Source organism: Streptopelia decaocto (genome assembly GCF_964273445.1).
Source record: "Streptopelia decaocto genome assembly, chromosome: 7".
Lineage (NCBI taxonomy): Eukaryota > Metazoa > Chordata > Aves > Columbiformes > Columbidae > Streptopelia > Streptopelia decaocto.
In genome coordinates, this window is record NC_138661.1 from 54,346,013 (window position 1) to 54,372,981 (window position 26,969).

The 26,969-nt window shown below is 38.4% G+C and overlaps 1 protein-coding gene across 1 annotated transcript in view; it reads right to left on the reverse strand.

Annotated features, from left to right (window-relative positions):
* The window catches only part of OTOG (otogelin), a gene marked incomplete at its 5' end in the record, with an annotated part of 107,658 nt that overhangs the window by 79,290 nt on the left and 1,399 nt on the right, over positions 1–26,969 (reverse strand). The window contains 13 exons of the mRNA XM_082059239.1: positions 166–298; positions 9,308–9,453; positions 10,278–10,324; positions 11,188–11,296; positions 11,972–12,097; positions 12,929–13,038; positions 13,943–14,049; positions 14,857–14,987; positions 16,525–16,730; positions 17,136–17,254; positions 17,645–17,799; positions 18,020–18,112; positions 20,141–20,191. Of these exons, the coding sequence (XP_081915365.1) occupies positions 166–298; positions 9,308–9,453; positions 10,278–10,324; positions 11,188–11,296; positions 11,972–12,097; positions 12,929–13,038; positions 13,943–14,049; positions 14,857–14,987; positions 16,525–16,730; positions 17,136–17,254; positions 17,645–17,799; positions 18,020–18,112; positions 20,141–20,191 (1,533 nt within the window). The remainder of the gene's footprint in view (positions 1–165; positions 299–9,307; positions 9,454–10,277; positions 10,325–11,187; positions 11,297–11,971; positions 12,098–12,928; positions 13,039–13,942; positions 14,050–14,856; positions 14,988–16,524; positions 16,731–17,135; positions 17,255–17,644; positions 17,800–18,019; positions 18,113–20,140; positions 20,192–26,969) is intronic.

The following is a 26,969-nucleotide window of genomic DNA, read 5'->3' on the forward strand; positions in this document are numbered from 1 at the left end:
AGTCTGTGAGACATTTCAATAAGAAATTAACAGTGTTGGTATTAACAATATACCACTTAACTTCAGTATGTTAGCAATACTGACGGTATCATAACAAACATACATGCCATTAAAAAACTGCTTTAGTGTTTGATAGGAGTTACATGATGTTATATTATTCCTTACCATCTGCATAAGGCAGGTTAATTTTGTACTGGTCATATACCAAAACATCTCCTGAATGAGTCAGTGTCACTTGCCTCTTGGGGTCTTGCTTAAGAATAAGGCTGACTGATTGGATACATGATCCATCCTGGTTCTACAAGTAAGAGCAAAACAAATTTTTAAAAAGACATTTAAGTAGGATGAATGTTAGGAGTCTAAGTAAAGCTAAAATTAGTGGGGAATTAGAAATTTTCAGTTGTATCTTGCTTCTTCATGGAGTGCATTTGTAAAACATACCACTTTACAGCTAAGTAAGAGCACTTAATATTTTGAATGATTTCGCATGTATGTTTGAATATAACTCTAACCTGTTATGCAAATACAACTCAGAGTGGAATTTGGAAAAATAAATGTAAACAATTCTTACATAGCTCAGTACAAAGACACCTGCAATTCATGACATCCTTGGATTAAAGGCCCACTGGGGCACTGCAGTGCATAGAAACACAAGTTTGTACATTGAAGTGTTCTGATACACCCAGGTTCTTTTAAAGCGTATTTAAGATCAAAATTATTTTAACGGCAAACAACAGCAAAAGGCAGAACCATCTTGTGAATCATAATTTGAAACATCATTTAAGTCCATTATTTCTGAAAGGAGTTGTGGAGTACATTCATAAGCTCCCTGGATGAACATTGATAAAAGAAAGACAGCATCATGTCAGCACACAACATTACAACATCCAACCAGCCCAACTTGTTACTACCATGGCTTATTCCTATTTCCATTTCAGTTCTTTAGTTAAGTCAAAACATCATATAGAAAAAACATGACATGAAATATTGTGTTTCAGTCTTGATAAAACATACTCCAAAAAAATTCTAGATCAACCTCATCTACCTTGCCTACACCCAGTCTGTTCAGTGGCACTTGTCAACATTACCAAAAATAATCCTTAGAAACAAAGTATTGAGGCTCACGTCCTAAAGTTTCACAACATAAACAAGCTACATTGCCTGCACAAGAAAATGTCACAACAGATTAACTATCAGGCATTGAATTCAAGTTAACTGCTTTCATCAAAACAAAGTCAATTACAGTACAGTTGTTCTATGTTAGTTAGGTTGGATTTTTTTCCATTCCTGATTCTGGTACATTATTTTCAATTTTCTAAGGAACTCATCATTGTTTTTAAACCTTCAGCCATTCCTTTTAATGATTTTTAGAGGTTCCCATGATTCCCACACAAGACAGGAAAGCCCACAAAGCCCAAATAGTCAACATTTTAAAAGCTTTAGCATGAAGAAACACCCAAACAGAAAAGCCTTCGAGACAGCCTAAAAAAAGGCTTAAAGCAAGTCATGAAACTGGCTGGTACCTCAGTGAAGTTCCAAACTACTTAATATTCCTGCATGTTTTATGCTACTGTAGTGATCTTCAAGTAGACACCACACCACACAGGTGGAATGCATCACAAGTCTGAGGCCTACTGAATATTGAATGTTTTCAACGTATCACAGTAACAAATACACCTGTACTAAATAACATGGCAACTAGCCAGATAGATGACTAACACTTTCAGAATAACTACAGGTACTTTGGCTTTTGATGCCAATAGGGAAAGAATGATCGCTAATCACAGATTACCAGATTTTTCTTAACAGAACCAATTTGATCACTTGTGGATTTTTTAAAAAGAAAAATTGTGTATCCCAGAGTATCAGGCACAGAGGTGAATCAAGAGTTGACTTGAAATCTACCATGTCAGCATCCTGTAATTCACTTTGGTACATGCTGAAAGACATTCTACTGTCTCTTTACTCTAGGAAGGAATTAAGTTTCTGCCACTCCTGCTATACTCAAACATCTTTACTACAGCTTCTGAGGCATCAGCTTATTTACATTGGCTTAGTGTGGCTAAATATGGTTAAGAGACTATCTATCCCCTTCCATCTACAGAGGAAAGGGGGAAGCACGCAACTTGCTGTTTCTTTCGCTCAGCCTCCATCACTGCAAGACTTTGCAATGATTTGAAAGGTCTTCAAGAAAAATGACAAAAAACTGGGTCCAGTCACTTTTGACACATTATTTGTCCATTTTACTCTCACCTTGATTATGCATCTTCAATGTCTTACAGACCAAAACATACACAGAGGTGTCTGAAATCACTTGGTCAAGGAGCAGCCTAAGTCTCACTGCTGGAAATTTCTCATTGAGTGGATCTGGCCCTAAGCTGCAGTGCAGAAGCATCTAGCAGAAATGCAAGGGTGCACTGTCCGGTCCCACTGCCTGTTGGAGTGAATAAAGGACTCTGCACTCTAATTCAATGTGAATCACGCTAGAGCCATTTATTATAAAAACAAGCCTCCTTATATATGCAACTATTCTCTGATCACACGTCCACGCTCCAAGCATGCATTCGCTAATTGGATATCATCTATGTTCACGAGCTGTCCACACGCTGAAGTCTCACTGCTGATAGGTCCGTTGATTTACACCACGTTGGGGCCTTGTTATTGCGGAGTTGCTTCTCTCTCACAGCAGGTCCTGTTTACTGCTTTGAGTTGGCCTTGAAATTCCTGGCTGGTTCAGTAACAAGTCTCCATCTAACAGCAACCCCTCCACAACTGCCTACAGTGAACGCATAACTGATGATGAAATGGTAAAATGTTAAGCATCTTCAGTGCTGAAAGAGACACTGAGCAAGATTTATTTAAAATATCCATACCTTGGGTAAGTTACACTACCAGCAAAATTATACTGCAAATAGCACCATTCACAATGCAAACAGATTAGGATGCCCAGTTCAAAAATCTACACTTTTATCCAGCTCTCACCAGCTTTCATTGAGACTTGCTTAATACAAGGCAAATGTTGACCTACTCATTGAAACAATTACTCGAGCTGCAAGGATCTCTGAATACTACCACGTGGATTTGACAGATACTGAACTGGCACAGAGTAGATCATCTAACAGTCCCTTACCATGGACACACAAGTAGACACAGTGGCATGTCAAGATTAAAGACTACCTTCTGAATTTCCTCATATCTAAGTATAATAGTGCAGCAGCGATCTTTCACCAACAGTTGAAATGATAAAATGAAACTTAAAAGTCACTAAAACAACTGGAGATATTTCATCAGCTCAACCAGCTCTCCTGGCCTGACATTGTCGACAGACATCAGCATTGCAAAGTCATGCTGTCCTGGGGAGCCCTGTACCCCTGAGACCCTGGATGAAGCCAGGTCAATGGAGGAGTTTGCTTTAGTCGATGAGGACTGGATTAGGGAGCAATTAAATAGTCTGGACATTCATAAATCCATGGGTCCAGATGGGATGCATCCGCGGGTGCTGAGGGAGCTGGCTGAAGTCATTGCTGGACCGCTCTCCATCATCTTTGCCAAGTCTTGGGAAACGGGAGAGGTGCCCGAGGATTGGAGGAAAGCAAATGTCACTCCAGTCTTCAAAAAGGGCAAGAAGGAGGACCCAGGTAATTATAGACCGGTCAGCCTCACCTCTGTCCCTGGGAAAGTAATGGAACAGCTTGTCCTTGGTGCCATCTCAAGGCATATCAAGGATAAGAGGGTTATTAGGGGCAGTCAGCATGGCTTTACCAAGGGTAGGTCATGCTTGACCAACCTCATAGCCTTTTATGAGAATGTAACAAGGTGGATGGATGATGGCAGAGCGGTGGATGTGGTCTACCTTGACTTCAGTAAAGCCTTTGACACAGTCTCCCACAGCATCCTCACAGCTAAGTTGAGGAGGTGTGGTCTACACAATAGAGTAGTGAGGTGGGTTGCAAACTGGCTTAGGGAGAGAAGCCAGAGAGTGGTAGTCAATGGTGCGGAGTCTAGTTGGAGGCCAGTATCTAGTGGAGTGCCCCAGGGGTCAGTGCTGGGGCCAATATTATTCAATATATTCATTAACGACTTGGACGAGGGAATTGAGTGTACTATCAGCAAGTTTGCTGATGACACTAAGCTGGGAGGAGTGGCTGACACGCCGGAGGGCTGTGCTGCCATCCAGCAGGACCTGGACAGGCTGGAGAGTTGGGCGGGGAATAACCTAATGAAATTTAACAAGGGCAAGTGTAGAGTCCTGCATCTGGGCAGGAACAACCCCAGGTTCCAGTATAGGTTGGGAGATTACATATTAGAGAGCAGTGTAGGGGAAAGGGACCTGGGGGTCCTGGTGGACAACAGGATGACCATGAGCCAGCACTGTGCCCTTGTGGCCAGGAAGGCCAATGGCATCCTCAGGTGTATTAGAAGGGGAGTGGTTAGTAGATCGAGAGAGGTCCTCCTTCCCCTCTACTCCACCCTGGTGAGACCACATCTGGAATATTGTGTCCAGTTCTGGGCCCCTCAGTTCAAGAAGGACAGGGAACTGCTGGAGAGGGTCCAGCGTAGGGCAACGAAGATGATTAAGGGAGTGGAGCACCTCCCTTATGAAGAAAGGCTGAGGGAGCTGGGTCTCTTTAGTTTGGAGAAGAGGAGACTAAGGGGGGACCTTATTAATGTTTATAAATATATAAAGGGTGAGTGCCATGGGGATGGAGCCAGGCTCTTCTCAGTGGCAAACAATGATAGGACAAGGGGTAATGGGATCAAGCTGGAACACAAGAGGTTCCACTTAAATTTGAGAAGAAACAACTTCTCAGTGAGGGTGACAGAACACTGGAACAGGCTGCCCAGGGAAGTTGTGGAGTCTCCTTCTCTGGAGACATTCAAAATCCGCCTGGACATGTTCCTGTGCGACCTCACCTAGGCATTCCTGCTCCAGCAGGGGGATTGGACTAGATGATCTTTTGAGGTCCCTTCCAATCCCGAACATACTGTGATACTGTGATACTCACTAGCTTATCTTGTTGTCTTGCCTCTTTACTAAGAAATTAGGTTTATGTGCTTATCATTCAGCAACAGTAGCTATAAAATGACAATTTTTTCGACCTTTTAAGAAGCTGAAAAAAAAAAAAAAGAATACCAGCTGGTATGTATAACAGACCACAGCCAAGAGAATAAACCCTCATAGTATATACTTTACTACACAATACTGACAAAAGCTTTATTATTCTTTCATGCTGAAACTAAAGGAGAAATCCTGCCTGACAATTATTCTCTGTTCCAATGAACTGTTTCTTTCACAGAAATGCCCCTGCCAACTTTCAGCAGGTGTTTTCCCAGGAATGGCCATTTCTCTCACTAGACACTTTAAAAAAATTTCTATATTCAGAAGACCTTCTCATCATACAAACTACAAAGCTGATGAGGTTGTCACCTGAAACTCAGATAAGGTTAAGCTGTGCTGATCACTTGACTGATTCTCCTTCCAAAAAAGTGCTTAAACAAAATTTCACATCGTTTTGAAATAACTTGTTGCCTGATGACTGTTTATGTCACCAGCTCTAAGGCTCTACATGACTGGGTTCTTTGTGATTCTGAGAGCTAAAATCTCCCCAGGTATTTTCTTTCTACATTTATTAATCTGCTTGAATGAGATGGGAATGATAACTTGTGGTGTGGGTTGTTTGTTTTTTGTTTTGGTTTGGTTTTCTTTAAAAAAAAAAAAACATAAAAACTCAAACCATCAAGAAATATGAGATTCTGCTCTACAAATCTTTCAGCTTCCTGTTTCAATTCAGTATTTTTTATAAATGGGAAAAAAAAATAATGGATGGTGTCTAGGGAACTGTAAAGCAGCTCTTCTGCCAAGTGGTACCAACTAGTTGATAGACTCTTGAATGGCTGCACAGAAGCCCCACATTCTTGCATTACACTGTACAAACTGTTCTCACTACCCTCCCACCACTTGTACATTGATAATTAAATTAGCAGCACATAGCCCCAGAATATACCACATAAGCCTCTGGTCACCCACCTGCCTGTTAAAGTCCAGAATGTTTCACTCAAACATCTGTAAAAGTTTATATACCTATTAGGGACTGATCAGGCTAGCTTTGTCCAAAGTTAGCTGAAATATGATGCCCAACATGTAGTAAAAGCCAAGAGAATCTGGGTTTTTTTTGGACACAAAGACACATAAAGCAAAGTCCCTAAGTCAAGGTGAAGAAGATGCAAGAATTACCACAGGCTCTTCGCAGTCCCATGAGTGCTGCAGGAAGCCAACTGATGATCACTTTCCCCAACAAAAGTATCACCAGAACAACTAAACCAAAAGGCACATTTCTGTCTGTTTTGCACAGAGGTAAGTGTTCTGTAATGCAAAAAGGAGTGAGACCCACAATATATACCCTGCACGATACCATAGGCAGACATTTGCTCCAGACCTCTGCTGGCCATTGATGGGCTTTTCAACAGGTCACGCTGAAAGGTAAATTACTGTGGGCTTCTGCAAGGAGTCAATCATGCCTCAACTTTCATTTGATAAAAATGGTGCCTGGAGTGGTTTTTTGGGGATCCCTTTTGCTTATCTTCAACCATATACTACAAGACACAGCTTCAATATACAGTCACTTTTCTCAAACTTCTTGGACCCAGCAAAGTTCTGAGAAAATTATTCTGACTTACCAGATTTATGCCTATGTTGAATGCCTATGTGTATGTTTTGTTTCACAGCTATTGTTTTTTTTCTTCTAGATGGTGATACTGACAATTGGCTCCTTGGGATCCCGAGCTTAGCACAGAATGGAGCCAGCTAAACTCATTAAAATCAGAATAAGCTAAGTCAAACATGCACTTGACATGGGGAATTGTAGCAACGATCAGATATATTGCATCTTGAAACAGTCTCAATCTTCCTATCAACACAAAATATCAGCAGGATGACCAAATTCCTCCAAACATGTAGGAAAATGCACACAGGTTAAAGCCCAGAAGTTTTTTTTTAATCTTCACGCCTTCACTGAGTTACCATTTCACAGCCCACACTGTAACTCTTTTACCTCAAGGAGCTAGAGGCTATTAGAGTGTAATAAAGCAGACATATTCACAACACAGGAATTCACTTTTTCAACACTAGTAACTTCTACACCCTTTTACATATCTCACCTGATGTCCTGACACACTTCTCCTAGGAACCACAGAAGAAAAAATGGGACATTTTAATGCAGACCATCTATCTGGAAAATATATTTGGTCTCTATTCAGTTAAGCTATTTTTCTCACCTCTCAACTTTTATCACTGAGATGAGAGGGGGACTCCATCTCTTACCTGGATTGCAAATAAATAACTTCCATCATACTAAACTTGTCAATGCCACTTTAATATTACTTCCTTCTGCTAGCTAGCACGGTCTTTTGTTTTGGATTTAGTTTGATAATAATGAGCTAGTGCTCTGGAGAGAGTTAATGTTTTCTTCCAGTAGCTATCCAGTGTTTGGGATTCAGTATGAAGAGAATTTACAAACTCATTAATATCTTGGCTGTTGTCATGGACACCACAGACTTCTTCAGCCATCCAGTTGCAGGTGCAAATTTGTAGGAGGTGGGCACAGATGGGACAGCACCTACATTACATCCAGGTTGAATGAAGTATTCCATACCATGAATGTCATGCTCCATATATAAGCAGGAAGTTGCTGGGGACAGCCCTTCTTTGATGGCTGCCATCCATGAGGGGTTCTGCTCCCCAGTTTCCCTGCACTACTGTGATCCCCACGTTTTGCAGGACTCACTGTCCTCACAGTGTCCACCCTCTAGCATTCATTGCTGGCAGCATGCATTTCAGTAGCTAAGGGTTGCTCTGTATCATTCTTATTATTGTTCTATTAAAGCTGTTTCCATTTCAACCCATGAGTCTTTCTTCGTTTTCCTTTCCTTCCCATTGAAGGAAGGAAAGGTGAGAGAGCAGCTGTCTATTGTTCAGCCATCGGACCACGGCTAAACAGTACCGCTACTATAATGGAGTGTAAGTAGTTACCTCCACAGAAGTAAAAAGTAATGCTGCTAAATGTGATTTTATGTGAGGCACATAACTGCAACTATATGGAAGCTCAATGTGCTACAAGCTGAAGTTTGGACCTAACATACAGTAGACAGTCTAGAAATACAATAAAAAGAGTCATATTTAAGTCTACATATAGTTCAAATACCCATACAATTGCTTTTAGGTAAAAACCACTGAACAAGACCATGGGAGGCTGAACATAAATCTGGCCAGGATACCAAGTGCAACATCTTGCTCCTACACCAAGTCCAGAAGCTTAGTAAGGAGCCATCCACAGTACCATTATGGTCCTAATACAAACACAGGCCAAATTCTGCCCTTACATGCATATGTAGAACTCAAAGTCAGAGAGAAAAGTCTGACTCCAGAAAGCAGCTCAACCCAGTCAGCTACACTTCTCACACCTCCTATGTATGTTTAAGATCCATTCTAACTTGCTTTAACTTCCTCAAAATTACAAGAGCTATGAAGACAAATAAGAACGAAATGCTGCAGTGAAAATCTTACCAGCGATCCATACCTCATTGTTATAATACATGCTCAGAAATCCACATACACAAAGGAAAGAGAATGGGTTTTGGACATAAAGCAGATTAAATATTTAGTGACTTCGGTGTACAGTATCAGAAACTTTTGAATGCGAAGTAGGAGCACTGAGTGTATCAGGTATATACGCACATGCATGTTGGCTGAAATCAACTGTACAGGGTATCAACTAAACAACAGTAACACAGATGCATACATATACCCAAGTCACAGAGAACTGTCCCAAAAGCTATACAAAGTTTTACATATTGATGTAAGTAAAACTGAATTTCAAGTTATAAGAACAAAGCTTAAAGAGGAATCTATATTCAAAGAACAAAAAAGTAATTCTTCAAGCAGTAATAAGCATGAAACTTATTTTGTGCTGGCTGCAAATCTACTAATATGTACACAGAAGGCTCAAGAAATCCAGTCATCATTCAGGGTTTGCTGCATGAACCACCATATGCTACTGAATGACCTCAGTGAATGCTGAATCAGAATGACAGCATAATCTTTCCTATTTATCCCAAGTAAACATGAGAATTTTTGCACAGACTTCCTCTGGACTGTTGTTGTTCAACTATTTCATCAGTAAAGAAAACTGTTGCTACTGATTAATTTTAATATATTAACTTGTAGGTAGCTTTCATTTTTTAAATATTTTTTCCCTCAATTAATAAACCCTTCAGGGTATAAACATTACATTAAGGTTCTAAGCCTTACCTGTCCACAAGGAGCATTTTGCAAGGATATGGTAAATGCTCCAGATGTACGGCTTTTTGCTAGAATATATTGGCAGGTAGCTTGGAAAGTGTACTTGCGCCCATCAAAGGTCTTGAAGTGAATGTCTCCTGAAACTGAGCATTCAGCTGAGAAACATAAAAATAATCTAATTTAATATGTAGAAAAGACAGTGTACTCTCACCAGTTATTACTGCTGTAGAGTTCATATGCTCTGATGCACGGTATAACTTATGAAATTGTATTCCTATTATAGCCAAGTACTATGAAAGCTGTTCGGAACTGAACCTTATCCTTGTTTTTGTTACGGAGTTCCTACTATATGCCAGGCTGGGATAACTAAACAAAAGGAAGCAATAATATGTGCGATCCTTACATTCTGGGTGTTGCATTTGATTTGTGGATCTAAAAACCAAATTGCAGAAACATTAAACACTCCAACAGTTAACTGATAACTCTGAGATTAGTGCTTGAATCTACTGGCAGCTGTAAGAACCATGAGGCCATGGTACCTTTAACATGCAAAATCCTTTTGACCTTCATCTCTGTAGTTTAGCTGCCTATCTATGAAGTGAGAATAACATCCCTCATTCCGCAGGCATGTTATGAAAAGGATTAACTGATATTTGTGCAATACCTAGATACTATATTGCTAGCCAGCAATACAAACTTTAGCTGAACTACAAGAATAACCAGGTAGTACCATCTACTACCAGAGATGTTACAGTGCTGTACAGGGAGACACATTACTGCAATAAGCTGAAACACAGATACCTGATATTCAGACCATTTTAGTATTTTAACTACTGTGTGTGTAGATTTGTTTATATGTAGATAGAAATCAAATTACTAATTATATAGTGAAATATCATATTAAGATCGAATGGTATATTTTACCCCAAGTAAAAACTCAGTTGTTAAAAAAAGTTAGGTATTCAAGACTTCCACATACCTGGACATGTAAGATTTGTACAAATCCACTTTCCTCCTATGCAAGTGCTGAAATAAAAACAAAAAGATTTCATACTTTTTGTGTGTGTGTGTGTGTAAAGTATATGTGGTTGTCTCTCAGTTGTTCCTCCTGGATTTCTTATCTATGAAATGAGCACCAAGAGTCTTAAGCCTCACAGAGGGTACAACAGAGCTATCAAAGTCACTAGAATGTCTGGAAACTGTGGCAAGAGCTTTTCGAAAGGATATGATCAGGTGAAATTTCATCCACACATTCAATAACACTTTTTTTTTTTTCTTTTTTTAGCTCCTTGATAACAATTATAAAAGTTAAGAATAATTAAAATTGAGAAGAATAAACACAAGCAATTTGAATTTTCTGACTTTAAAAAAAATGGAACTGTTGTAAAAAAAGAAGTTGCACATCTGTGAGCTCATCTGTCTTCTTCAATTAAGTTGATCCAACAAAAGGCAGCATCTATAAACTTCTCTTCCCAATGTATAAAATTAACTCAGAAATTCCCCAAACAGCAGCTTAATGTCATAATGACATCAGACTCTTTGTGTCTAAGTGAGACAACACAAACAGGAGAAAAAGTAAAGTCGAAGTAATTCTCCTGTTAAGATTTCAAACTCTAGATTCCTTTTAGTTTGAGGCATAGTTCAACGTGAAAAGAGTACTAAACATTATTCTCTGCAATATCTCTTATTTGCTCTTCTTCATTAATAGCTCTACAGTCTCTTTCATTTTTTCCTTCCTTGAAAAATACACATGGAAGAATAGTTTCTGTATGTAAAAACAGTGAGGACTTACCAACTTCATACAATTTTAAACTAAAATAGTCCTTAAAGATGTTATCTTATGACCATGAAGGGACTAAGTCCACAGCACAAAAAGAAAAATTACTAACCAGTTATTACATTCCTCATAAACCACTGAACCCATTTCAAGGAAACTTCCATGGTAGTCACAAGGACAGTCCATAGGCTTGACACACAACCCGTTTTCATAAATTAAGCCTAGAAGAAATAAAACAACACGAAAAAAGATAAATATCTCTACAAATGGTTGATGAAGCACTAACAAATATACACAAGAACAACACAAAAGGTCACGTATGATAATAAAACTCTGGACTATCTGGTAGTCATTTTTGCAGAACAAGAGCGAATTTGAATTATACTAAACCAATTCCATTACATGGACCAAGTCCCTAAATTGCTTGACATACACTAACAATAGTATGAATAACAAGTATTTAATATTGAGGAAAAGGGGCAAGAAACAATCCCACCACATACACACACAAAAAACCAAACAAACCAACCAACCCCAAACAACAACCACCATAAACAAAAAAACCCACCACATGCAAACCACACCACTCTGCTTTGAGTGCCTTTGGCTTCTTTCTTGACACCTTTACAAATCTTTGCCTCTATGTTTTAAAGCACTGTCTGGTCCTTAATTTCAGTGGGGTTTTTGTCTTTTTTTTTTTTTTTTAATTATTCCATTATTAGAGAGCCAGAAGCTATAAGACTTTACTAGCCCATAAAAGATAAAACGTATGCCAAAGCTAATTATAGAGTTCCTGTGAGCACCTTAATCTAGCCAGACCATGTAGGTAAACTTAGGGGAGAACAATCTGAAAATTGTATGGAATCAAATAATAGTATTTGAGAAGCAAAACTTACCATCTGGACAGTAGCATCCATCAATGCAGGGAAGCTCACTGCCAATGCACTGTGACTGTTGATGACATGAAACAGGGCAACAGTTGATACATTCATTATAAGTCAAAGGTTCAACGCAGGCAATCACTGAAAAACAGGAACAGGCAGAGAAATGAAAGGTATTGGTTTAATGCTTCAGGCCTTAAATAGATTGCACACATTTCTTTCAAGTAGTTACCTTTTGGTAAGTCAATTGAGTGTCTGTTGTGTAGAACAATGAAATAATGGCTTTCATAACACTGAAAATATACATATATTCATATTCTGTCCATTAGAGGTGCATTGAGAAGGAATAATCTTAAAATACACCAAGAGAGACTCAGGGAAACCTTCTCACAGCAGAGGTATTTAGATATTCAGATCAGTGTAAGAAGTGGTAGAATATCCATTAACAAACATTTTTGAAAACACAGGCAAAATCTGTCATGAACAACAAAGCAGTTTTGGTCCTGTGTTCCAGACAGGCAAGCCAGTTACATGATCCCTTTCAAACTTACTTTCTGTGACTTCTGAGATGAATATTTATGCAAGTGTGACTCAAATTTATTTTTAAACACTCATGACATACATTTTCTATATCAGAAAGCCACAACAACTTTGACAATATTTGAAAGAATAGCTCTATGAAAAAAGAAAACGGTTAATCAGCTTAAAGAATCTCTGGTGGTTTAGTACGAAGGTTCTTAAAACATATCCTAATAAGTTTAGTACTTTAAATACATTCAGTACAAATTACGCATGTAAAAAAGAAATTCCATTGCATTTAAGTAGCCTTGACCTGAGTCCACAGTTACACTTTCATTGAGAACTATGCAAGTTCAAAATAGGAGGTAAGACAAAGAAGTGGAAGTATGAAGAGCATTCTTTTCAAAATACAACTACTAAGCAGTATTTCCAAGTACAAAAGCATCTGCTTACCACACTGCTGAAAGCGCATTCGCCATCCATGAAGTGGCTTTCCTGCTTGGGCACATGCTCGAGCATATTCAGTTAAGGCTCGACACCAAGTTGCATTATCAACTGCTGACCTTACACAAATAAAAATTGACATATTATTTTCTAACTACATTCAAACATGCAAAAAACACCTCACAAATGCACTGCATACTACCACAATGTCTAAATCTACTTTAATAATATTCTAAAGTACTGTGTTGGTTGGCTAGGTTAAACGTCTTCAATGGATCAGACATTCTGATGCACTTGAAGACAGGTCACCAAGGTATTTGAGACACAACACTAAATTCCTGAATAAATCCATGAAAGCCAGGGATACAGCAGTATAAACAGACTTGAATAAAGGTCTTGATTTTTAGAAAAGGAATAACATCCTTCAGAAAAATAACAAGAAAACAAAAAGATTTCTACCAGTGAGTCACCTTGGTACAAGAAATTGAAATTACCTTCTCCTGCCCTGCCTGTTAATTTAACTAGTCAAAACTGCTTGGACAAGGATTACAGCAGGTTGTGAAATGACAGCATAAATTAAAACAGCAAACAAATTCCTCATTTCATTGGATTAACATATGGCTTGCAGATGCCAAACTGATCTGTTCACTATTACTTTTCACTAAGGCTAGAAATTCTGACGACGTTGCACGCTCAGAATCAAAATACATGCCATATTCAAGGGAAGGTACATTAACAAATTAGAAAAGTATCTGGTCCTGATTTTGGTCATCCTTATAGTAAAACAAACAAACACAAACAAAAAGCCACAAACAAGCAGAAAGCCCAGAAACAACTCCACAGAAATTTCTGGCAGTAAAACTAGAACAAGTGAAAAAAGCAAAATAATCAAAGAATGTTAGATAGTAACTGACATGCAGAAAAGGCACACATTAGTTCTGTTAACATTTACAATTCGTTCTCATAATAGAAGGACAGTGTTTTTTATAATGGCTTTGGAATCAGCCAAAAATATTCACTTACATGCAAAGATCATTGGTGCAGCTTGCCATAAAAGGAAGAGGACTCACATATTCGTGACATTGTTTAAACGGGGGCTGTAACAGGATATTACACAGAGTGTATGCCCTCTGAAATTAATCAGATAGCTGTTGTGAATAAGAGATTTTCATAAATAAACCTATTCAGAATAGAATACTATCAAAAATCAGAACAGAATCTCAGTCTGTGAGAAGGAATTACTTTCCTTCCATGAACCAGAAGCAGTGGCTAGCAACACGTTGCGTTCCATGCCAGAGTATTCATAACACTGGTCACATCAGTGGTAGTATAACAGAACCCTTCCCCAAGAAAGGCACAGACCATGTTGCAGCTAAGCCTCAGACAACCTGAAATAGTCTTCAGTTAAATCACACAGTAAAAGGCAACTGAAATAAAACATGCCTGGCATCAGCTTTAGTTTCTAAGCACTTCATTTCAGGGTTATATCTTGAAAATATTCCTTAAAAGGTAAAGCTACTTCAATGTGATGGACAAAAAGTGACAATAACTCATTTTTTCAACACTGGGACATTAATTGGGCTCTAATTCTGTTTTTGCCTGCCTGCTTCTTTCTATCCTTCCTAAGGGAAGGAAGGAGAACAAGCTCTAGAATGCACTACTACTTTACACCTTTCACCCATTTAGGCCCAGATTCAAACACTTTTTTTGGCTGCTATGCAGACAATACAACATTGGAAAAGATCAAGAATTACAAACTCATACAGAAGAAAAGTAGAGGGGAGTAGAGGAGACAAGGGAAGCTCTGCTGCAGCAACCATTTTAATCCACCTCTCCAAAGAAGAACTGAGAATATTCCCAGTCTCCTTCAAAGCCTTAAGTCTTGTTCTAATTAGAATCACCAACTAGTGTAATAATCCTTTTGTGTTGATCCAAACCTGTAGAGATTCATAGCTTTGTGTCAGGCAGGGTGGTTCATTGAGAAGAGATTTATCCCAACTGGGTGTTCCTTGTGGAGGATTTTCCTGCCAACTCTCTACAAATTCTGTTACATCGTCTGTCAGCTTTCCTAAACAAGACACACAACAGTTACACACCAACTTGGAAGAAAAACAACATTTCTATAGGATTTCCCAGGGAAACATCTCAATAATCAAAACATCACATCACGCAGAGAGCTCCAAACCCTTCCTACAACTAAATCAGTCAGCTGTCAGTCTGAAGACAATCTGGTCCTTTTAGGAAAGGAAAATACTTTTAAAACAGACTATAGTAGGCAGCCTTTAGAATGGCAGAAAGCAGTTTATGTGATTCAGCAAGGAAGGGTTTTAGGGAGCAGGACTGCGTCTGCTATGGTCCTTGAATGAAAGAAAGGAAAGCTATAATAGTATAAACATAGGTCTATGCTGCTGCTTTACATGAAACTCCCCAAAGAGAGTCTGAAGTCCAAGAAAGATGAGATTCCTGGATCACTGCAATGGTAAAAAATTATTACATACATTAACCAAGTAAAGGCATGACTTTTTCACATTAGTAGAAACGTCCATGTTAGCTTTAAACTAGCTAAGAAAGGTATTATCCATCATAGACAAGTGGTGACACTGATTCCTACTTGGATTACCCACTAATGCACATCTTGCCATCTTGCCATATCTTTATTACTCCTACTCCCAAGCTAATTGGATAAAGCTAGTATGCAGTGTATCAACCTGTGCTACAACCACAGCGTTATGTGACTGATATCCTGAGGAAGGTGAGAGGCAATGTAGGCAATGAGGACAATGAGCTATTGGTCTTGGTATTACTTTAAGCATTTTGATTTAGTGAGCAATATATATTCCATGGGAGTAAGAGCTGATAGTAGTGCAGGGCTTATTTTAAAGGAGGAGTAAAGACTTAAACAGCCCAAAGCAATGATTTCCAGAGGTCTTTATTACCTAACTTGAACTAACTTTCAGGGGCCTGATTTTTTCCCCGGGTTCTTTATAGAAGTCATCACTCAGTATTTATTGAAAGCCAAGACTCTTGAAGTATGTGAAGTTTGTACCCAAGGATCACTGGTCACTTCTGAAAGCATTAGCATAATTGATCAAATGAGATTTGGCAGTTTTCATCAAATTGATCTAGTAACTAAAATTACCGATCTATTTCCAATTGCAGTATCTTCAGCTTCTACAGGCTCCTACATATAAGAGGGCAGTGAACATTTAAAAGTAGATGTTACCTTTCAACTCCTAGGAGACTGAAGTAAGGCATTATCATTGCAGGTAATGGAGTAAGACAGCTTTTAGTCATGCTTTTGAAGACCTTTGTCCCCAGAGCCCCATCTATATTGAAATTGTCCCTCTTCACTAACAATATCATCTACCACAAGTATTTCCATATGCTATTTTCCATTCCAGAAGTTAACCATCTTATATTCAATTAGCATTACAATTTAAAACTAAGCAAAGTAACATTTAGTTCACACAAAAAACAACCAACCAGCCAACCACAAAAAACCCCAAACAAACAAAAAACACACCAAAATAAAACACACAAAAATAAGACCTAACAAATAAACACGAACCTCTACTAATGCAAGAGGAAGTATTTTTAATACTCACCATAACTGGTTTCAAGATCATCCTGTAGGACAGCATTATTGTTTCCACAGAGCCCATGTGTTTTGCCCAGGTACTCTGGTGTCATTTTGATATACATTGCAGACATACCATCCCAAGCCAAAGTAAAGGCATACTGGTGCCTGACTAGGAAGTATCCAGCTAGCTTCTGGATGTGTAAGTTTCCAATAATATAAGGTAACTGTACTCTGATAAATAAGACAGAATCAAAAACAACTTTACGTGAGAAAGTATCACTGTTCAAAATAAATTACATGCTGATTTAATGACTTCCTCATACATCTCAAAACCCCTGACATAAATATCAAGTAATTCCACTAAAAAAAAAAGATGAAAACTGCAAATAAGAGCAAAAAATCAAAGGACTGATGGCAGTGGTTATGTTTCTTAATAACATGTAGCAGTCATTTAGATATCACCATCCTCAGACACTATTCTGTAGAAGGCAATTAATTATTACAGCTGTGGTCTGGATAGGTTTTTTTTTTAAGCTACCAACAAATATCTGATCCAGTTTATGTCTCTGTTATCAAATCGGTATCACAAGATTAGTTACAGTGTAACTACAGCATAAGAAACACAAGGGCAATTACCCAAATCCTTTGTAGGTGACTTCACTGCTCATCTTTATCTGTTCATCTCCAGAAAAGAATAAACTAATGGACCTTCTGCAGGAGTAAGGAGAAGAATGGCACTCAGGATCATTATTCACCTGCCAAATAAAATTACTAGCATTAAAGTCAAGATTTTAATCAACCTCTTTGGAATCCACATTACACAACTAATACTCCCAAACCCACCTTCAGCATGCAAACAAGTAGTTTGGTTCCACTCTTCCTCAAAAACTTGAGTACAATTAGTACTCTTTTTAGAGCAGTCTTTTCACAGCAGAAGCAGGTTTGGAAGTACACACATCAGTTTCCTTCCAGCTATTTACGTTTTGTGCTATAGTAACTGGTAGCTCACATTACATTAAAATTACATCTATATTACATTCTAGAACCCCATACTACCATTGCAAGTTATTTTTAATGTCCAAATATTAATGCATTATTAGCAAGCTCAACAACAACCAACAGAATGTAGAAGTGCAGTCCCTTACCTGTATGGAAAAACTCTGTTCATCTAATTCAGTATGTCTCACAAGTGCGTACGTGGATTTCCCAGGAAAATAATAATAGAGTCCATCGAAAGTTTCAAAATTATATTGACCCCAAGTTCTGCATATATGATCTCTTTCGGCACCTGTATTATACACTAGCAAAAGGAGAGTCACTTGAGAAGTACCACTGGTTTTTTTAATTCAATCTGTAGCTGAGATTAACATACACAGTAAGCTATGAAATATCACCACAAAAAAGAGAGGGAGAAATAGTAGGGTACGAAGAAACCTTTAGGCAGAGGGTGGTCATTCTTGTGGTTGTTGGAACTACAGCTACAATCCCAGAAACCCAGACAGTTTTCTCTCTTTACACACCTGTCTGGCATCTTGGTCCAGATGCATTAAATCGACTGCAGTTGCACAGCTCTCTGTAGACGCACTCACCTCCATTAAAACATGTGAACGAATCTGCGTGGAAAAAAAACAAAGCATGTTAAATTATGATCATTTTCATTCTTAAGACACAGTTCTGTCACCAAACATAACTCCATGAATGACAGGTGATGGTGGCTTAGCATTTAAATGTCCAGGAGATACCCACAGGCCTCCACAAAGAAGATACATATGGCAAAAGCTACACCTCGAGAAATAAAAGCAGATGAAGCAAATCTATTGTACATTTAGAGAAGCCAAATCAAAATGGCTGTGATATCTGTTAGTCTGATGTGTTTTTAATCACCTAAGCAATGAATAGAGGAAGTGAACAAGTATTAAAAAAAAAATTCATGGTGCCTATTACTTAAACAACAGACTGCTACAGATAACATTGTATGGGTAAGCCCTATCAAGATGAGAGGATACTGCCCTAGAAATACAAATGCTGAGATCCCAGCTGTGAATCTTTCAGCTGCCCAGCCTCTTTCCATCTTACAACTTTTAAGTGTACCAACCACAAACGCTTTCCATAAAGACACAGACCACTGCTCTGGTTTCTGATTTTATTTGAGATAAACTTTTAAGACAGGAAAAATTTAATGCTTAAGTATTGCGAGCCCACTGTAGAAAAAGCAAGTGCCTTAACTTATAATGACAGGTTTGGGTTTGAGGGAGGGAAGTGTTGGGTCTTTTTACTTTATTTTCCCTGGGAAGATCCCCATCGAAATCTGAAGACCCAGTCTTCTTGCTTTATCTTAATAAACACGTAATTCTTGGAAAAAAGGACTCTCATATGAATTTTTAAGCACTGTCCTGAAAACCAGCATTCACAGAAAAAGATCTCTTCTCCCATTTCAGTAAAAGCCTCACTTATGAAATATCTAATAATCCGTAGCATACAGACCGGTCCTAACATACCTAGTTTTGCTGATGCAGGCAAAATAAAGCAAGGACTACTTCTAACAATCCAAATAAACTCCACAAATGATTCAGTCTTGACAGAATTAGACCCCAGAGGAAAGCCTTCCAGGACATGGACCACTGTTTCAGGATTTCATGGGTCACACCATCTTAGGTTTTGTTCTCACACTATTGACATTTGCTAAACATACACAAAAAGTATCAACATAAAAAGTGATTCTGAACTATTTTATAGAATGAAATGGTTTTCTATAAATTGTTTGCAAGGAAACAAATGTTTTTTAATAAGTCAAGAGTTGATAAGTGACATCCTACTGTCATTAAACAGATGCTGAATTCTTGATTCCAGCAGTAGCAACAGTAAAATAGATCAATTTCAAAGGATGTTTTCTCCCTACCTAATTATTCCCCCCTCTTCTAGAAGCTCATTTTATTGTTTTATCAATACTAATTTCCTAGCAACATCTTTTACAGCACGTATTTAGTTTGTTTTGCCAACATGTAACATCAATACTAAGAGCTCTTTTAACAATCAGAAACAGCATTTTTAACAAGATGCTACCAACACTTTTCAGTTTCCTTTTAAGCTCCTACTTTAGCTTGAACAAGACTTCCCAATGCCTCTTAAAAACCTCACCTGGTTTGCAAGTTTATCTACTGCACACAAATTGCTTTCAGATGTTCACACCAAGTGACTGTGCATCCAACATTCAATTCACATGCAAAATCTTGTCAGAATTCATGGACTGAATGCTATTTAGACTTCACTTCTTTTTTACCAAAGTGTGGTCAATGTAGAAGTTTAGTGAGGAAAAAGGTCATATTTAAATTCCCTTTTGCTTTGTGAGATTCTAGAAACTTAAAAGAAAGATGCTTTGTGCTCACAACTGGTTATAATGCTAGAATGAGGAAGACTTCAAGAAACTTACAGTGTACCATAATGAAAAAAAGCTTAACACGTTCATCTACTTTAGGCCATGTGATTTTACAAAATATTATCTTCAATTACAAATATACAGAACCCCTGCCTACTGAGTTCTGACAAAATTTGTTGGTACAGTTTATTGGTGTTTATATGGCCATTTCTATTTGCATAAACATTATAAATGCTATTTACTTAAATGAATAATTTTAAAATACCCAAATGATCACTTTCAATTCCTTTGTTTTCAACACACACCACGTCATCCCCTAGGAAAAGAAAAAAAAGGAAAAAAAAAAAAAAAAGGAGGCCATGCTGAAGAAAACCAAGGCAGGTAGACAAAATAAAAGAGAACACTCCTTTGCCTAGCTGCTCCAAATATCTATGTCCTTTTCCCTGCCTGGCCAGCATGAGTTCAATTTAAAACTATGCAAGCACCATGTAGAAAGGTCCTTATTTACCCTGAGGCATCTCATTTACATACTCACAGTGAGCAATCTTGTCACTAATGCAAAAGCCTTACTCCTCCTGTCAAGAGAGGCAGACATCGATCTCTTTCATCTTGAGTGGTGCAAAACCTATGTAATCAGAGCTCAGGTCTCTGTTCTTTGCTTCTCTAAGATTATGCCCCATTGCCTGTCCAGTTACAATAATCTGCAATTAGTCTGCAAGTCATGTTCATTCTTTGTTGTAAAGGAAGTTCGCCCCCTTTTGATGTTTCTGGTTGAATGATCCCCCTTCAAGCACAGCTCAGGTAACCTGCTTCAAGCCACATTTATTCAGATTGTGCACACAGTCAGCTGATCTTGCTGTCACTGGGAAGGAATCTCCCTTGCTCCCTTTTAGAAAGAGGCTTAGTCAAATCTGAATTGAAGTCAAATGACTCAAGCATTTTCCTCATTATGAAGTTCTCTTCTGTCTGGACATGTATGATTCTAAGAAAACAAGTCTGGTGGGTTGACCCCAGCTGGATCCTAGATGCACACCAAAGTCACCCTCCCGCTTTCTCACTCCCACTCCTCAGCTGGACAGGGGAGAGAGAATATAATGGAAGGCTCATGGGTCAACATAATGACAGGGGAAGACCACTCACCTATTACAATCACAGGCAAAACAGACTCAACTTGGGGAAATTAATGTATTGCCAATCAAATCAGAGTAGGGTAACAAGAAAAAAGAAATACAACTAAAACCTTAAAACTTCCCCCCACCTCTCCTTTCTGGGCTCAATATCAGTCCTACTTTTCTCTACCTTCTCCTCCTCAGCAGCGCAGCAGGACAGGGAATGAGGACTGCGGTCAGTTCCTCACACATTGTCTCTGCAACTCCTTACTCCTCAGGGGCAGGGCTCCTCACCCTCTTCCCCTGCTCCAGTGTAGGGTCCCTCCCATGGGAGAGAATCCTCCACAAACTGCTCCAGTGTGTGTCCTTTCCAAGTGGTGCATCCTTGAGCAACTGACTGCTCCAGTGTGGTTCCTCCATGGGGTCACAAGTCTTGACAGCAAGCCTGCTCCAGTGTGGACTCCTCTCTCCACAGGTCCTACCAGAAGCCTGCTCCAGCATGGGCTCTCCATGGGGTCACAGCCTCCTTCAGGAGGCAACCACCTCTTCTGGCGTGAGGTTGCATGGGCCACAGGTGGATCTCTGCTCCACCATGGACCTCCATGGGCTGCAGGAGGACAGCTGGCCTCAGCATGGCCTTCATAAGAATCTCTGCTCCAGTGCCTGGAGCGCCTCCTTGCCCGACCTTGGTGTCTGCAGAGTTGCTTCTCTCTCAGGCTGCGGTTGCTGTTGCGCAACTTTTTTCTCTTCATAAATATGTTATCTCAGATACACCACCACTGGTGCTGATGGACTCAGCCTTGCCCAGCAGCGGCTCCATCTTGGAGCCACCTGGCATTGGCTCTATGGGACATGGGGGAACCTTCTATCAGCTTCTCATAAAAGAGACCCCTGAAACTCGACCGCTACCAAAACTTTGCCACACAAACCCAATACAACATGATAAACATAGCTCTTGTATTCGCTTATATCCCTTTTTAAATCACTATAATATCTTTCTTTACACTGCATAGAAGAGCTCTGTGTGCTTAGTTGGTAGGATTAGTTATCCTTAACGAGGTAATGAGAGGAATAGTGTTGATCCAGATCACATTTAGTGATCTTACTACTGTAAACAATGTGGCCTCCTTTAATCATCCAGTTCTGCTCAATTAGCACATAAATACTTCCTCATGTATCCAGAATAAACATCCTATAGAAAAAGGTTCACTCTGATATTTGTCATTAAAGGAATATAAGCTGCCTAAATAGGCTAACCCATATGATCATACCACAAGTTTAGATCTCTCCTAGGGACACGAGAAACACTAAAACCTGCAGAAAGGGAACAAACATCAAGACTAAGCAAAGGTTAAAATTAGGAAAGGTTATGGAAGAATACGGTATGCTTCATTTACCTAAAAGTGAACACTATTAAAAAGCCTTTTGCTCTTCTTTTTCCTTTGACATTAAGCCAGTTGAGTGCATTGGGTTGGAATCTGAAATTGAAAACTGGCAAGACTCTTCTAGCAGAAAGTGGGAGGCCTAAGTAACATGATTCAACTCACTTAAGTAGTAACATGATTTCTAACCAGTGACACCATTACCACCTGCAAGTCACTCTGATAATATGACCATCGTTGCCGTGAAGCGACTTGTCTCAAATTCCTTCTTTACTGAACAGGGAGAAGACTTGGGAGCATCTTATGATGCAGGTCTGAATTCTTCCCTGCTTCTCCCACTACTTAAGTACTCTAATCATCTGGTAATTACTGAAAAGGCTGCAACCCCACGCAATATGTGGATGGGGTTATTCTAGTCCCTTGGGCCCCTGGATCTCCATTTAGTCCATTCCCCTTGTTAAGTCTTCAGTGCCAGGCAGCACGAGCCTTCAGGCCAGAGCTGGCACCCTATAAGCCATAGCAGAACCAACCTCATGCCCATTATCTATCACAGCCTCTGAAAAAGTGAAACTATAAACCAGCTTGTTTGCATTTAATTTCAAGTGTTTCCAGAGATCAGTGTCCAGACTTCACAGAGATGCTACTGCTGTTCTCTCTGAAGAGATGATTTAACAGTATCATGTATATCTGGCAAGAGAAAATTCCAATATCCATTTTGAAATACAGTACAGTGCCACCCAACTGTGGCTGGCCTTTCAAATGTTATTCATCTGGGCTCCAAGCACAAGTTCTGCCAATTTCATATAATTACTATTCAAAGGCATCTTGCATCTTCATCAAAATAAGGATTTATTTTGCAATATTATTATAGATGCCATATATCTTGAAGGTTTGTCTCTATGATATTGTGCCCATTTACATTAGTACTGTTCTAATGAGTACTTAAGATCTCTTGAACTTATTTCAGTTGCAAATCAACTGTATGTCCTGATTAGGTCACCCATTATTTGTTCTTCTGATCTTCTAACATATTTATTAGGAATGAAAAAAAGTATAGCTGAAAGTAGTTTATATAATATGAAGCCCTTCAGCATGAAATGAGATACAGCCAGTAGAGAACAGCTGCCCTCTTGAAGCACAAAGAGGTAACTGCAAACAAAGCATGTATCTGTATCCCATATGAAAGTTAAGATACTAAGTCAGAGAGACATCTACATTAAACCTTTTCAGTAAAACAAAAGCAATCCAACACATTCAAGAACATGTCTGGCTACTCAAATTACCATGCACATCAACTGTGAACAGCCTCATTTTTGTTTTAACCATCATGTGAATCCAGATGCTCCAACTGAATTTTGACCCTGTTGTAATACACCATTATCTTCAATACACTACTAATCCTCAAAGATTTATGACTGATGTGGACCTTCCTGTGGTTATTTTTCTGTAAAACATTAAGCACTTCCTAGTGTTGGGATTCTGTTCTTTAAGACATGGTATGAAAAAAATTGTTTACGTAAATCACTGAGGACAGGTATTCTTTCAGAATCTCATTATTAGATTCGTTTGGACAGAAAAGTTGAAGAATGAAAGATTAATTTAGAGATCTGAAAATGATGAAGTTTTAATTAAGCTAGGTAGGTACAAGGTCCAGCTTTTTCCCTTAGTTCTTATGATTCTGCCTATTTACCAGCTTCGGTCTGAACAGTTTCAGAGCTCTAGAGTCATTTGCAGAAATATACAGAGACTTTATAGTTTCCAGGATTCTTTACAAAATGACACATTTTAAAAGCTTTATGCAAGTGTAGAAGAGAAGTCTGCCTTAAGGTTATCAAACTATGAAAAAGCTCAATTATTTACAAATCAGCAAATTTTATTCTTAAATGGAAAAGTGATTTAAAAAAAGAGGCATTTTGGGATACGAATTTGCAAGAAACACCAAGGAGATCTATAGCTATGCATAAAAGAATAGAAGGTATGCTTAAAATTAAATATTTAAACTTTTGCTGTCAATGTTCTTGAAATTTTATGTTTTGTAACTCTGCACAATTTCCATTGCACACTTTCTCTAGAAAGCTTTCAGGCACCCTTTTGACTACATGAGAACTAACGCAACAAATATTTCTTGCATTATCTTTTATCCTTAACTGCATAGTCTTTGAAAGCATCTGCTTGTAATGGCAGAAATTTTCTGTGGCATACAGGCTTCAACAGGATGCAATACAGCCTTGAAATGAGGACAAAGGGCTCATTACACCAGGATGCAAAACTTTCCTTTTTGAGATTCTGAGGTGAACATGTAGGATCTAATTTTAATCCTTCAATACTAAGAGCCTTCCAGCTAACTGTAGATTTTCTGCTCTGCCGCATCTTTTGAAATCAGCACACATACTGTAAAGGACAAGGATCTTCTACAGTAACAGTGACTTTAAACATTAAAGACTTGTGCCTGCTACAGCATTTCAACACATGATGATTTGAAGTGTTTAACCTGTTAGGAATTTTGAGCAGTAGTTTGAAACTTACTTCCAGAAATAACTTGTTTTGCCTGTCCCAGGTTCTGAATGTGTGCTGGCTCTGGAGATTTTTGCCTGGGTTTTTTTTTTGTTCGGCATGTGGTAGGAATTACAAGTTTAACAACTATGAAAACTATGCCTTAACTGCTGTCAATTATTCTGGTAAACATTTCCAAACTCGAATCCCATATTCCTTGGATATAAGAAACTAACACAAAAATTTGTCCCTTAGCATTTACTTTTACTATAATAACTTTTTTGTTCCCTTGACATAATAAGAAAATGTACAGTTCTCGAAACTGCTTTCAGTTGTCTAATACAGCACAAAGGTAAAAAAAAAAAAAATCTATGGCACAATTAATCAAGTACCCATCGTACAAAAATTCCATGTAAAACATGTTGGTTTATTTATATACCCAGAGTTGCAGAAAGCAAGAAAAACATGTTATTGCAATGAGAATTGACTGTAATAGGATGAAATGTAGGTATGTTATAATCACAGTTTTCTAAGTACGTCATAGAAAAAATTTCATAGAATCAACATTAAACTGGAAGAAATAATCTGATAACCTAACCTTGCTGGTTTAAAAAAACAACGAAACAACCAATCAACCACACCACACAAAAGCTTTACTATTTCATATACCCCTAGATTGGTACAAATTCCAGTCCATGGGCAGAATTACAAAAGCTTGCATCTCTCTTCAAACACGAAGGACCGAAATGAAACTATTGTGCTAAGCATCTAGAGCATGTTACCAAACGTCTTGCACAAAGCAGATCAGGTTGTTCTTTTGTATGGTTTTTAGTTCACCTTTTGCACACAGGCAACAATGGATTCCATTTCCCACACAGAGTTTATTGGGATTTAAAAAGGAGAGTTTCACTTCTAGCTATTCCACTGTTTAAAGAGTTTAGTAATCCTGATTTTAACGGCTTTCCAATGTGGGCAATCACCAACAATTTTTGAAGCTTGTTGTTGTCTCCAACATCATCATATTGCCAGAGAAAATATCTTAGAAATGGAAAATCCTTATCAAGTATTTTTGCCCCATAGAAATACGACCTAGGATAAACTTCATGGTTTCTTTCTATTACACCTGAAGAGGGTAATGAAACCTAATTCTTGCCATAGTAACTACATCCTCTGAAAGCTTAGACATGTGGTGAGTTAGCATGAGATACTCACTACCCATTTCATTCTCCCTCCTTCTAGATTTGTTCTTCCCTTTCTTAAATAATAAGCCTATTTAAGAAGTAATAAATTGCACACAAACCATTTTCAAAAGTTCTGTTAAAACAGCACAATGAATCTTAAGTCTTTTTTCTAGCTGGTTACTCTGAAGCAGAACATGAAATCCACTAGTACCATTAGAGGAATTTTGACTTGCAAAAAAATAAACCCAGAGAACCAAACAATTATTATGGCAACAAATTGCTCAGCACTATTTACATATCTTCTTTTCAGAAGCTGCTTTTTTTAGGGTTTAAAGGAAAAAAAAAAAAAAAAAGAAAATAACTACTTCTTGGTCAATATGCTGGTAAAACCCTCAAAAGCAGAGAGAGTTTTACTGCTATATTTGTAGACCAATTTTACCATACACTATATATATATAAAGTATATATTGTAGAGTATCATAGGTGCTAGTTTTTATTTGAGTAATGCTATGCTTCTCTAAACCCTTCTATTCCTCTGCATTCAGCTACACACTTCTCAAAAGCTGCTGAAAACAGTATGTATAAAAGAAATCAAATGCTTTTGGAGATGACATAACCCTCATCACAATAGATAAGAGTCCAGACCACACACCAGTCTGACATTTTGTGCTATAAAGCCAGGGTATGCAAACCCAGACTATTCACTGTTCGGTAGGCCCCGTGTCCAATGTAACCAATCAGGCTGACTGAAGAGAAACTAGAGGTTTTGCATCACTAACTAAAATTACTGGAATTACTTTGCCTCATGTTTCTCTTTTGTACAATACGAGCATGACACAGGCTCTACAAACAAGCTAACACAGAGGACCTTTAGCCTTGAGCAAAGACATTTAAGCCTGTCCATTGCTGAAAATAAGATTAACCAAAAA